We start from the raw sequence: 13,431 nt of genomic DNA on the forward strand, positions 1-13,431 counted from the left end.
GAACCTAAAAACAATTATGAGAATTTGAAGATCACGGATGAAGATATGAAGGTTTGAAAGAAGTTGGTGAGAGCTAGAAAATTCGAAGGTGGAAGCTTGATCGGAAAGTGAAAAAAGAGCAGAGGATAGAAGCTTTTATAGGGGAAGTACGCGACGCTTCGCATTCGAAGACAACCAGCTGGTGGTTGACACGTGTTCGAAGTCAGAACGACACGACTGATGGGACGTTCCGACTTCTTCGTCGTTTCGATCGTGATGTACGAAGGAAGGAACCGGGGTTCATCTATCGTTTCTTATTGTCTCGGCGAACCTACTCTATGAAAAATGAAGGGACTATCTGTATACGGGTAAAAACAGGGCTAGTGAGTACCCCGATTTCTCGGTGGAGCAAACGAAGCAAGGACATAACTACTTGGAATCGGGATTGAAGCTAAGAACCTCTCGTACTAAGGCCCGAACGAAGCGCTTACCACCGGGGCCATTGAGACAACGCCCCCAGAATCCGGTTCGGGCTCCAAGACCTCGGAAGGCATAACCAAACAGTTATACACGACTAACGAAGGACCGTGATAACCGCGCCCAACCGCATATCACGGCGTGGATCTCGGCCCGTATCGACAACGGATCAATGATCAACGAAAAAGAAAATTTTTACCTTTCTTATTATACTTAGGGTAAAACTCCCCTACTATATAAATGAGAAGCTTATTGTTTAGTAGACACAATGTAACACACATATCAAAACAATATACACTTATTTTCTCTGCTACTAAAGTTATTCAAAGTTCTTATTTTTGCTCATAGTTCTTCACAAATATTTGGCTTAGAATCAAAGGCAGAACAATATCTAAGCTCAGATCCGAGCTCAGACCTAATACCACAACTGGTTTGATTATTTATTCTATCTTTAATTCACTTATTTAACGTTATTGATCAGTTGTATTGAATTAGTTCAGATATCCTTAAAACCGCGTATGAATTAATTTGTTATTCATTTTCGAGGGTAAACAAGTTAATCTCACTAGGTAAAACACTCTCGTAGTCTATATAAATGTAATTGCAAACAAGAATTAGAAATGAAAAGGAGTATAGTTTGTTCGATAGCAGCACAGTGGTAGAAAGAGAGAAGAAAAGGAATGAAATTATTGTTTTCAAGTATAAAATGGTAAGTATTTATTTTTGGCAATACTACTGATCAGTGATTACTGCAATATCCGAGGGGATTTAAAGAGTCACGCGCACACGCGCACAAATGCAGCGGCACAGGTTCACTGTTCCCTTTCATTTTGAAACCGATAAAGAAGTGGGAAACAAATCCACCGTCGCTTCCCACGTCATACACGACCAGAGACGGAGGAGATACTAGTCGAAACCCTCTGGTAATCGGAAATGGTTAGCTCCAAAGACGACTCTTCTACCGACAGCGACAACTCCTCCGGCGACGTGCCCGACTCAAAACCTAGTGTCTACACCGAAGGCGAGAAGGTTCTCGCCTATCATGGCCCTCGCATCTACGAAGCAAAGGCACGTTTCTTAACTTGCCTTTTATTTTTACACAGAAATCGCTAATTTAGTATAGAAATGCTGTAATTAATTGTGGAAATTGAGCGCTGATGCCTTCTATCGACGTATATTCTCTTGGATTTGGTGTTTATCGAAATTGACTGTAACAAAAATCTCGGCTATTTTATATCTACTCTGATGATATGTTTGATTATTGGTTGAGATTTTGTGTCAGTATTTTATTTTCCCTGCAACTACGGGTGATCTGTGTATATGAACTGGAAGTGATTTTTGGGAATTCTACTTCAGCTTTTGACCTATTACAGTTATCCGACCTTCTCTGCTAATCATGCTTCTGTGCAAGGAGAATGCAACTCTAGACGAGATATTTTTTTTTGATTTGCACCGGGTGTCCGAGTCTCTTTGAGCCCCGACTAATCCCGGGGGTGCACAGGCCCTCGGCAAGGAGTTTCCCGCAAGTGCACCACGGTTAATTCAGGTTTTACCCAGTACGATGGCCCTCAGAAATTGTTTGCACCCAGTGGGTTTCGAACTTGAGACCTTGAAAGGGAGCAAACCCCAAGGCTCAAGTCAATTGCCACCAGGCCAACCCATGAGGCTTAACTCTAGACGAGATATGGTTCTTAATCTCTTGTAGTTATATTACTGAAGAGACATAGTGCGTGATATGTGGGTTAGGTGGAAGTCATGGGTTTGAACCTTGTTGCAGGCATTTTGCCTGATATTTTAGTGGAGAAGTGTAGAGGGGCGGACCCATTTTTCTCTGAGTTTCGAACTGTGTGCAATTTTCCCTTGGGGATTTCTTGGTTATAAAACAAAGTACCACTTAGCTTATTGAAATTGCACTTTACTGAGAAATCTTAATAGCCCAGTTGGTTGATTACTTGAATTTTCACCTTGCTGGTGAGGGTTCGATTTTCCACCTAGTAATCCCCTCCCCGTTTTCCCTCTCCCTACGTATAATAAAAATAAAATTTTTAAAAACAAATATACACTTTACTGATATTTAATTTCAGTTGTTGGGAATTGGGATTAGTGTTTTCGCCGTTGTATATTGGACCGTTGAATTACTAAATTTGCTCACGTTGGTGGTAAATCTTGTATTTTCTCTAAACACGCTCTTTACTTTGAGAATATGTGCATTTTGCTGTTCGCTTATACCTCTCAAGACTTGTTGCTTTTATGGCGTTTCACTTTTGAAAACACTATTTGTGAATTAGTATATTTCTTACAAGGGAAAGTTTCTTCTGTATATGGAAAATAATCATGTGTACAATGACGTACTGTCGCCTTCTACAAATTTTAGCACCCTGATTAAACCATGCTACTTATTGCTGGCCACAAGCTTCATGCTACACCCTAATGTGATCCATGTTTTTCTATTGTGAAGGTTCAAAAAGCAGAGCTAAGGAAGAATGAATGGAGATACTTTGTTCATTACCTTGTAAGTTTAATATTCATCTTCTTTCACCTTATGCTTTATATATAAAAATTAATTTGGAGATTCTTTAGTTAAAAGATGTGAAAGAACTTGTAGAATAGGTTAATAGCCTTACATTCTTAGCCTGTTTAAATTTCTTTCAATATTCGCAACGATATCGAGAATTAATACTCGTTTTTATTTATTTTAAATTGCAGGGATGGAACAAAAAGTGAGTCTATGAAGTTCTTGTAAAAAGTTTTCAATTCAAGAGTATCATTTTAATAGCAATTTACACCAGAATTTGAAAGGTTGACCAACTGATGTTCGTCGTAAATGCTGCCTTAACATTTTCTGTTTGAATGCCCTGCTCCAAAGGAGCTAGTCCTTGAGCAAGAGACATGAATATATTTCGATATGTTGATTATGGTGGTTATATGACAGATTAGATTTAAAAATATTGTGCTGCTCTGGATGTAAAGGACAATTATGAATGCATGATTTTGATTTGGAAAGCATCAGGTAGCACAACGAATTTGGTCTTGTATGATAATAGTGAAGTTTTATATCTATCATTTCAACTACATGCTCTTTTTGTTTCAAATTAAACGTGTTCTTTCCATTTCAATCTGTTGCAAAAGGAATGTCCTTTTCCCGGAATTGGGAATTATTGGAAGATTTAATACTTTACATAGGATCTACTTTTACTATTCTCCATAAGCACTTTCTCGATGTTGTTCTACCAAACCTTTGCTTAATATATGAAATATACCTATCTACCCATTGAAGTTCAAACCATGATGTTCAAATAGAAAAGGACGGAGTATTACAAATCCCTCAACCTTTTTGTCTAAATAAGGATTTATTGATTCACAATATTGAATTCCCTCTATCTTATTTTACCTGGTACTATTACTATTTGGAGAGTCAAGCTCTTTCTTTGACTATGATCTTTTTTCAAATATTTTTAATTTATAAAAAATCATTTACAGTTTGGTGTGTTTCTAACAACATAAATTTACCAAAGGAAAAGCAATTGCTGTCTAAATTTAAACGGAAATTAGATTCTATGAACTTGGTACTCCAGAGCCCAGAACCTTTTTCTGCGACTGGGAATAATAGCTATATTACATAGCTGTCAAGCTGTGTATGTCAGGTTCTGCAGTAAAATGTGAAGCTAGTTTTTTGTTTAATTCAAACTGAATTTTGGAGGTTGGAGTTGAATTATTGTCAATTGTAAGTGTATTCGGCAAGACTAATTACTGAAACTATGTCTTGCAACAGTTGGGATGAATGGGTAGGCACTGACCGCTTGATGAAGCACACGGAAGACAACGTCTTGAAGCAGCAGGCCCTGGACAAGAAGCAGGGCATGGAAAAAAATACTAAATCTGGACGCTCAGCGCAGGCAAAGCCAAAAAGCTCAGCTGGTGTGTCTTCTCTAGGTATCTGGTCATGGAAATACTTATGTTTTGCATAACCTCTTGATGTTTATGACTTGTTTATGGACTCAATATTACTCCTGATGTCTTTCTTTGAGGTCAAATATTTGGAGATTTAGCTGATTGAAAACCAATAATTGGTAGGACTAAATTCCAAAAGATTAGTTCCTTTAAGATGTTTGTCATGTACCTCAGTGATTAAATGGAAACATAACCAAAGTTAAGGTTGTAAATCATGTCTAGCATAACTTAAGAAAAAATGCATTAACTCCTTTTCTTGTTCTACCTCATGTTTTCAATTTTAAAAGTTCTGGCATATCTAATAGTGGACATTAACTACAAAACCAAATGCCTTCTGGTTATGTATCTCCTCTGAAGGAAAGGATCTCATAACTTAGTGGAGTATTAGATCTCGGGATTGAATGTCATTGTTGTTTCTAACTTACTTTTCATTTGCAGATGTTAAACTGGATAAAGAAGACACTAAGAGCAATGGTATGGTATCTTATAATTTTGATTATTCATTTCTTTAAAGTAAGTGATTGCTTTCTGCATTAGTATTTTTTTGGGGGTGGGGGGTAGGTAATAAAGCCAAAAGCTAAGCATGTCCAGCGTCCTCCACATAAGTAAAGCAGGTTTTTATAAAAGTGTAAAATCCCTAGTTTACTTTTTTTTGGGGGGATACGGAAATTTCTTTGATTTCGGACTTTCCCTTTTTTCTTTTTTAAGCAAGAACATAGATGCATCTTTTTTTCAGGAATATCTACCTCCAAAATTGATTCATGATTCTTCCTGCCTGTCTTCGTCTTCTCCTCTATCCACATTTATTTCCCTTACACTAGGATAATGCAGGGAAGAACGGGAGCATCGAACTTCAAAAAGTTCATTCGTCTGGAGTTCTATCAGAGCCTTGTAGAACTAAAATGTGGTTAAAGATATTTTTCCATTTGGGGAAAAAATAAATGTTCGTCCATACTGGAAAGTAACTGAATGTAAAGCATTGTCTAAAGAAACATGGAAAACATTCTAATGCTTCTGTTTCGAACTTAGACAAGCAAGGAAATCCCACATTTGCATTGGGATGGAATAATTGCTTTCCTCTAAATGTTTCAACTCCGGCTGAGTTGGTCCTTTGATAATTTGGACATGGTAGCCCTAAAGCTCTCTCAGGCATCATGGACACTCAATGTTGGGTGTGTGCCTGATTTGCGGTTTCTTTCAACCAAATTTGCAACCTAAATATATGAATTTATTGGAAATTTGGACTGTTGATAAAATTTACGTGCAAGGGGTGTACTGACGAATCAGGTATCCTGGACCTCAACCCTAACTTCTTTTAAAACAAATTATCATTGCAGGCTGCCTTATTAATTTCTTTTTAGTTTTAAAATTAATGTTTTAGAAAGTAGTCTTCTTGCTTATACTGGAAATTTTATCCCAAACCTAGTTACGTACTAATTATTTTTTGACATGATTGATGATCATTTGATAAGTTGTGCATTTTAGGCCATGTACCTTTTTCTCACAAAAGTTTAATCTCATGTTTAAGCCACCTAAATCAAATGTCTTTGATACTACTAGTATGAGAAACCCCCTCACATTATCTAGCGATGTTTTCTCTGTCTGGCAAAACAATTAGAATACTGAGGTAATTACATTTGTGAGGGTATCAAATGAAGCATGTCTGGTGGATGATAAGACTCAGCTTCAGTATGGATCGCGTGTCGGGGAAAGACGCGATGCATGTACGAGGATGTTAAGCATAGGTGGACCGTGGAAGGGAACTAAGAAAAGGAGGAAAATCAGAAGGATAGCCAAGAAGCAATATCTGATTGCAGAGGAGAAGTAATGATTGGCTTTGGTTATAACAAAAGAAACAAAAGGGGATTCAAAGGCACCAACCTCAGATCTTCAATAGTCGACATATCTTTTGAGTGTGCTCAGAGAAAGTGGGACACATCTTTTTGTATGTAAAATTAACCAGGGTCATAAGAAAAATATTAGGGAAGAAAAGTAATGATTGGCTTTGGTTATAACAGAAGAAACAAAGGGATACAAATGCCCCAACCTCAAATCTTCAATAGTTGACATATCTTTTGAGTTTATTCAGAGAAAGTGGGACACATCTTGTTGTATGTAAAATTAACCGTGGTCATAAAAAAAGATTAGGGAAGAAAAATGGTAATTTCTTGAATCTCTCACCGAGAAGTAAAAAAAGGAGGAAAATCAGAAGGGTAGCCAAGAAGCAATATGTGATTGCAGAGGAGAAGTAATGATTGGCTTTGGTTATAACAGAAGAAACAAAGGAATACAAAAGCCCCAACCTCAAATGTTCAATAGTTGACATATCTTTTGAGTGTGCTCAGAAAAAGTGGGACTCATTTTTTTGTATGTAATAACCGGGGTCATAAAACAAAAGATTATGGAAGAGAAGTGGTAATTTCTAGAATCTCTCGCCTTTGCTTTATGCCTATGATAGACTTGCTTGCACATATTTCTCTGTTCTACCATTGAGAAGGGAGAGCCGACCATCCAAAGTTTCGAAAATGAATGAAGAGAAACAGTTAATTTTGTAGTTACAGTTAGGGATTTTACAGTGGCACGACAAGCTTCTTTCTTCTAATTTTCTCTAAGAAATGTATGTTATGATTGCTATTGACTTCTTTGATTGCTGGCATGCATTCATTATGTAGTCCACACTTTTGTATTAGAGGTTTAACCAAGGTTAAAGATTTGGCAATTTGACTAGCTTTTGGATATTTAACTGAAGGAAGCTGTATCTAGGCAGTACATAAACATTAGTATAGCTCAATCACGTTGTATTGCTTCATTCAAATTGATATTCTCTGATGACAGCTTATACAAAAGATTTTGAGTTATTAGATCCAGTTAAATGTTATGAGTCCTTGATGACTGTGGAGTCCCGTTCAAAATTCTCACAGCTGTGGGTATCATCCTTGTGGGGTGGATACGATAGTTAGGAATACATGCAAGATTGGATGTAAAAAGCTAATAACTGACAGCACTCTCCTTAATTTTCCTATGAATTGGCATTTGTCTACTATCCCGCTGTGGAATATTGTAGATGAAATGACCTTGAGTTGGTCAAAGTGATGACTTTTTACTATTCGTATCATGCTGCACTGGAGTACACCTATTTTGCTTCAGGATCACAAAATCAGACGGATTTGAGTTTGTTAAGTCTTTTAGTTTCTATTAATTATCTTCTTATAAGATATTTCTTTTTATTGAACTTGTGTTGCAGTTCCAAAAGGGAAAAAGCGCAAAGCCGACTCAGGCACTGAGGTTTGCTTAATTCTGGACTCTATGGCTCAATGCCTTTTTCCCCCTCTTATGGTTATCGCTGATGACATATTTAAGTATATATCTGATATATGCTGCAAAGTCAAAATAAGTCTCTAATTGCAAGTGGATGTCAATGGAACAGGAGGGATGAAGAGAGCTAGATCATTCATGTAGCTAGGGAAATGAAAAGTTTTTGTGCCTTGGTTTCTATGTCCACTGCCCGGTGCCCTGTATGTAGGTAGCAGCTGAATAAATGCAGTTAATATCTTGGATGAATCTCCAAAAGAAAGTTATAGATATCAAATGAATTCCAAGTGTTATCCTCCTTAAAATGATACTTTTGGCTGTCTTAGTTTTGAGTGCGCATTGAGTTTTAAAGTTCAAAAACTATAATCTTTTAACTAGAAATGGGTCCGAAACTAAAGATAAACGGTTGTTGTTGATAAACTTGAAGTTTAATTATGACTCAACTCTAATCTAGCTGGCGTCAACTATATGAATCTTCTATATCGACCCTTCTCTATTCTAGTCCTCTATAATTTACTTTTTAAGACAAATTTAGGGTTCTCTAAAACTAGAGATTCTCTAAATCCCACACTTATTCCCACATAGGTCTATAGAGATATCTAACCAAACTTAAAAGACTACTGAAAAGCATGAGATTTGATGTAAGTGTAACAACTACTAATCTATAATTCCAAATTACTGCTATTGCCTGCAGGATCCTTTGCTTTCTTTATATTCAATTTTTAACTGAGCCTGTTCATGTGATTTTAGGTTTACCTCATTCCCTTCTTGCACGTTTAATCATTATAGTTTCACACCTATGAACATGTGTATTTGAGAGTCTACGTTGCACTTGAACAAATGGTCTCATGCAATCTTTCACTTTATTTATGTGCTACTTGCACCCTCTATCGAATGCGATCATTTTTTATCTTGGTAAAGCATCCATCTTGACATACATTTTTCTATGGCATTCATCTTGTGGATACAGGCCCAACATTCACTTTCATATAACATTGTTAGTCTAAATCGTTGTGTAGAGTATTTACTTATCGCATAATACTCCTTTAGCACTCCTCCATTTTAGTCATCCTATACTGTGATTTAGACACTGCAATCCCATACCTGTCTAATCTCACTTCTTTTGCCTGTGAAGACATTTGTTATTAAAAGGTTTCTCAGCCATTATTTGCCATCATGGGGAGGTTTCTTCTTGTTGATGATGTGCTGGATTAGCTTTTAAATAATCATGGATTGGTTGGTAACTTGGATATTTGATGGCAGAAGGGCAATGTATCTGCAGAGAAACTTGTGAAGATTCAGATTCCATCTACTTTGAAGAAGCAACTGGTTGATGATTGGGAGTTCATCACACAGCAAAATAAGGTACATATATCTAGGATCATGACTAGGTTTATCTGTCTTATCAAGCTCAGTAACAGACTAAGACACAAGTGATGACAACAACAACAACGACTACTACGCTTCCCAAACAAGTGACAGTGACAACTATTCAATGAGAAGTTCCTAGTTGCTGACCAATAAGCTGTTTGTTTCTGCAGCTGATAGAAAACTCTTGGAATAAACTTGCACGAGACCTTTATTGAAACTGGACCTACTCCGGGCACAAAAATATAACCTTGGATTGCTCTTTTTTGAGTTCCAGTGTTTCGTGGAGAGGGACTTCTATGATTTTGTCTTAGTATCAAATAATATAGCTCAAAACATACTATTAAAGTTGATTAGCGGGGGCCGTGCTCCAATCGAGTCTAGTATCGGACGCTTTGTGGATACTATTGTTAAGGGTTGGATCATAGATGAGTGACCAGAGCCATGTATAATGGGAAACCCATGATAGAGCAATCAACTAGAAGTATAATTGCTGACTTATCTCAACCTGAAATCCCAAAAAAAAACTCTGACAAATAGATGTCTATGCCTTATTTGTCTTTGAGATCTATGCTGATTTACTAGACTGAGTTCCTCCCTGCTAATCTGAACCGGATCTGTCGGGATTAGAATAATTCATAATTTCATATTGGATAACATGAAATTGATCTGCTCAGCCACACATCTGTATTCATCCCTACAAATGGCATGCTGGAGTTGATCAATTTTCTTTTCTTCATTGACATTGAATGATTTTGTGGCTATGAATGAAGGAGGATTATGACCTCACCAAGGAAGGCCATTGGGCCTGCTTCTGTGAGGCCCATCTTGCCATATACGCTCAAGCCCCCAACGACCAACCTTTAAACTAACCTTCAGCATAAAAATTGGTTTTGGGCCTGGCAGAGATGATTTCCCAGGCCCATGCTAGCTCGCCTGCTTCTGTCCCACGAGACCAGGCTTCACGTTAAGCCCAGCTTCTTAAACAAAAGAACAGTTCTATAATTTAGGTCTGATAAAATTCATGATTTATCTCGTTAGTCAAATTATTTCTCGCTTCAACAAGCGCGCTAGTTAAATGCCTCTCACAATAATACCATTCAACTGAATTCGAGCAATATTCTGTGGGCCAGATATTAATTAACATTTTAATTACATCAAGTCCTAAAATCCTTTAGCATTTGGATCAATGTAGTACCATAACTTCTTCAAAATTGCAAAGTTTGAACGATAGTACTGAAAGTGCAAATAATTTTCAATAACTTAAAATGTACAAGTGCAAATAATTTTCATTTATATTCTGACAATGTTAGTTATTAATGTTGGTTGCTATACATAATTGCTATATGATGAAGTCGGATGTGTTCTTCTTTGCAGCTTGTGAAGCTCCCACGATCTCCCACTGTTGATGATATATTGACTAAGTACCTTGAATACCGATCCAAAAAGGACGGGATGTAAGTGCTTTGTCTTTTTCTTTTCATGTAAGGGTGAATTTATTGCTGAGCTGACGTTATGCATCTTTATTTCGTTCTTCCATCCCTATCATTCTTTTTGATTGTTAAAGTTTATAAGTATATTAAATTCCATCCCTACAATTCTTCTATGGGAGCTATGGCATCCTGTAGTCTGCATGGTCAATGTCGGAATATATTGGTTCTCTCAAAAGGTAACTCCATAAGAAAACTCATACAGGATGAAGAAATTATCAAACCACCCCAGTATTTCCTTAAGGACCTATAGTCTAGTGTTTTATATTGTCAATTCATTAAACTATGCTTACCAGATGTCAAGCTAGTAGTTGGTTTATTGCTAAATTGTGAGGTTATTCACAATTACTTTTGCATGTGCAATGATTGCAAATAAAATGCATTTATCTTGGAGGTGTAGTTTGCTCTTTAATGTCTGCCAATCCTTGTCTTCCAAATATACATGCAGGATGACTGATTCAGTTGGGGAGATACTGAATGGAATTCGATGTTATTTTGACAAAGCACTTCCCGTTATTTTATTGTACAAGAAGGAGCGCCAACAGTATCATGAAGCAGTTTCAGATAATGTCTCTCCATCTAGTGTATATGGTGCTGAACATCTGTTGCGTCTTTTTGGTATGAAGAAATACTAAATGTTCACCGTTTTTTGAACTAACCCCAACATAGAGATATGTGAACCTTAAAAAATATCATACTGCAGAGGATCCTTCATATGTTTGTCTGTACGCTTGTATATCTTTACTTATCAAAAGTAAATGTTTTGATAAGATTGTGAAACATCCTCTAGGTCTCAATTCAAGAAAATTGTTCAGCAGTGTTTTAAATGTGTTTACATGAACTTAAAATATATATTATATGAAACGTCGAGACTTGCAAAGTCCTACCTTAATTTGTTTGCTGATGTTGCAGTAAAGTTGCCTGAGTTACTTGCATATGTAAAAATTGAAGAGGAGACATTGATTCGCTTGCAGCAGAAATTGCTAGACTTTCTCAAGTATATGCTCTTTTTCCTCTACTTCCTTCTACCAGTGTTTTTATTTTATTATTTTTATTTTTATAAATATGTTTTGGAATTATTTTATGATTGAACTGCTGCTTAGTAAACAACAAGAAGCTGAAGTGTTCACTGTGGATAGCTGTGTAAGGAGGGTTTAATTAGATAATTGCTGCATTAGTCTTGGCTAGTATTTTTTTTTAAAGTTATTGGTCTAATCACATGATTCTCTATTCTCTTCTAGAAAGCACCAAGGCAGAAATTTCACTAGCTTACATTGGATTGTTAACTTCCCTGACAATTTTCAAGGAAAACGTATTAAGCTTAAGATATTCAATAATATTCCTTTTTCTATAGCTTCTGAATATTAGGCTAGCTCGACTTTTTCATTACTACGGTAATGTGCCTGAAAAGGAGGTGCATTAGATTTGTTATAAATTATCAACAGAAGGGAAGTGCTTTTGTTATTGTAACTGATGAAAAATAAAAAAAAGGAATAAAAGATATCCATTGTTTCTGCCTTCTGTAAGAACCAGTTCAACAGCAACATTAATGAATTCCATTGTAGTTTTCCTGGCAGGGATGTAGTGTTTCCAAGATGACATGGATTCAGGAAACACCTATTGTATTGATGTATTATTTTTTGATGAGCCTTTATTTTGTGTATGCGTTTGCTACAGGTTTTTGCAGAAAAACCAAGGTACTTTCTTCTTATCTGCTTATGATGGTCCCAAAGCTCCTGAAGGAAGTGGTAAGGATAAAGAAAGTTGACCTGTCTACCAATTTAACCATAGCCGGAATGAGTCGCATTAGAAGCATGAGCAGTATTTCTTAAACATGCCATATGCTTACAGGTGATGGCTCGCAAATATAGGCAAACTGTTTGTTGTTGTGTGTTGTGATCTGTAACAGTAGATCATTCATTTTTTTTTTTCTGGAGTGCCATTCATTTTCGACTTAAACAGTCAGGTGAGCAACTTTAGAGAGGAAAGTCCTGCCTACAACGATAGTTTACTGATTGTTGTTAAACTGTGTCCACCTGTAGAGTAGAGTGCCATAAAAAACTGTAGATGATCCCTAGATCTTGTACGTCACTTGCAATTTATAGCAGCCAATGTACCAATTAGTTTAACCATAGCTTAGACTGAAAGGGGTTTGTTGCTATTTTAGACTCAGATTGGACTCTAACTTGACACTGATGACGACATATGATACTCTCGAATGACTGTTAGATCCTTTTTGCTGTTATGTGGTGCTGTTCTTAAATTATTCAAACCAATGTTTAATATGAGTAGTTATGTGGTGTTCCGCTTCTTATGTGGGGATCCGTGTTATTAGTTTCCGTTCACTTCCGCTTCAAGGCGGAACACTTTTAGCAAGATGCAGTTATTTTCATATAAAAATGTATAACATTTATATCCAACATTTAATATGTATTAGAAGGAATCGTCAAGGTATAGTTAAAAGGGAGCATGGAGTCATTTATATGAATGATAACTAAAGAGCTTAGCTCGTCCATGTTAGAATGTGATTGGAAAGGGATATAACAACAGATAGGAGGAATACAGGAAAAAATTACATGATTCGACTTTTTAAAAGCAACTCACTGGTAAAGGGATATATGGAGTTGAACACTAATTTACGGACTGGACCCCAAATAGGTTAACTTAAAACTGAAAAAATTAAAGATGCTCATGCTATTCCTCAAAGGTCAAAGGCCAAGTTTTAAAAAAAATTTACCTCGCTAATTTGGATAACGTGAAAAACATGATTCAAATTGTCTTTCGCAGGACCTTAAAGGTTGGTGGAGGTAGGTATATAAAATAGTAAGACTGAAAGTTAATTTGAATTGTTATT

General features: G+C 36.5%; 1 protein-coding gene across 6 annotated transcripts; it reads left to right on the forward strand.

The window, feature by feature from the left end:
• The first annotated feature begins 1,183 nt into the window (after window positions 1-1,183).
• Window positions 1,184-12,709, forward strand: LOC104086060 (protein MRG1). Of its 6 annotated transcripts, none has more exons than XM_009590214.4 (11): window positions 1,184-1,524; window positions 2,915-2,968; window positions 3,163-3,176; window positions 4,229-4,389; window positions 4,846-4,881; window positions 7,652-7,692; window positions 8,986-9,084; window positions 10,465-10,544; window positions 11,026-11,195; window positions 11,490-11,574; window positions 12,255-12,709. In XM_009590214.4, the coding sequence occupies exons 1-11, from the start codon at window positions 1,390-1,392 to the stop codon at window positions 12,343-12,345; spliced, it is 966 nt and encodes a 321-aa protein (XP_009588509.1). In that variant the 5' UTR covers window positions 1,184-1,389; the 3' UTR covers window positions 12,346-12,709. The 6 variants fall into 6 exon arrangements, with proteins under 6 accessions (XP_009588509.1, XP_009588511.1, XP_009588510.1 ...); XM_009590216.4 differs by having other exon boundaries at window positions 4,229-4,374; XM_009590215.4 differs by having other exon boundaries at window positions 1,185-1,524; window positions 4,229-4,374; window positions 8,983-9,084.
• Window positions 12,710-13,431: the final 722 nt, after the last annotated feature.

The sequence above is a fragment of the Nicotiana tomentosiformis genome, chromosome 2 (assembly GCF_000390325.3).
Source record: "Nicotiana tomentosiformis chromosome 2, ASM39032v3, whole genome shotgun sequence".
NCBI lineage: Eukaryota > Viridiplantae > Streptophyta > Magnoliopsida > Solanales > Solanaceae > Nicotiana > Nicotiana tomentosiformis.

What these genes read in the sequence shown, in the direction of transcription:
- LOC104086060 (XM_009590213.4), top strand. Translation starts at nt 1,390, where the DNA reads ATGGTTAGCTCCAAAGACGACTCTTCTACCGACAGCGACAACTCCTCC. An exon ending in TCATCACACAGCAAAATAAG is followed by an intron (nt 9,085 to 10,464) that starts GTACATATATCT and finishes TCTTCTTTGCAG; the next exon opens with CTTGTGAAGCTCCCACGATC. An exon ending in ACATCTGTTGCGTCTTTTTG is followed by an intron (nt 11,196 to 11,489) that starts GTATGAAGAAAT and finishes CTGATGTTGCAG; the next exon opens with TAAAGTTGCCTGAGTTACTT.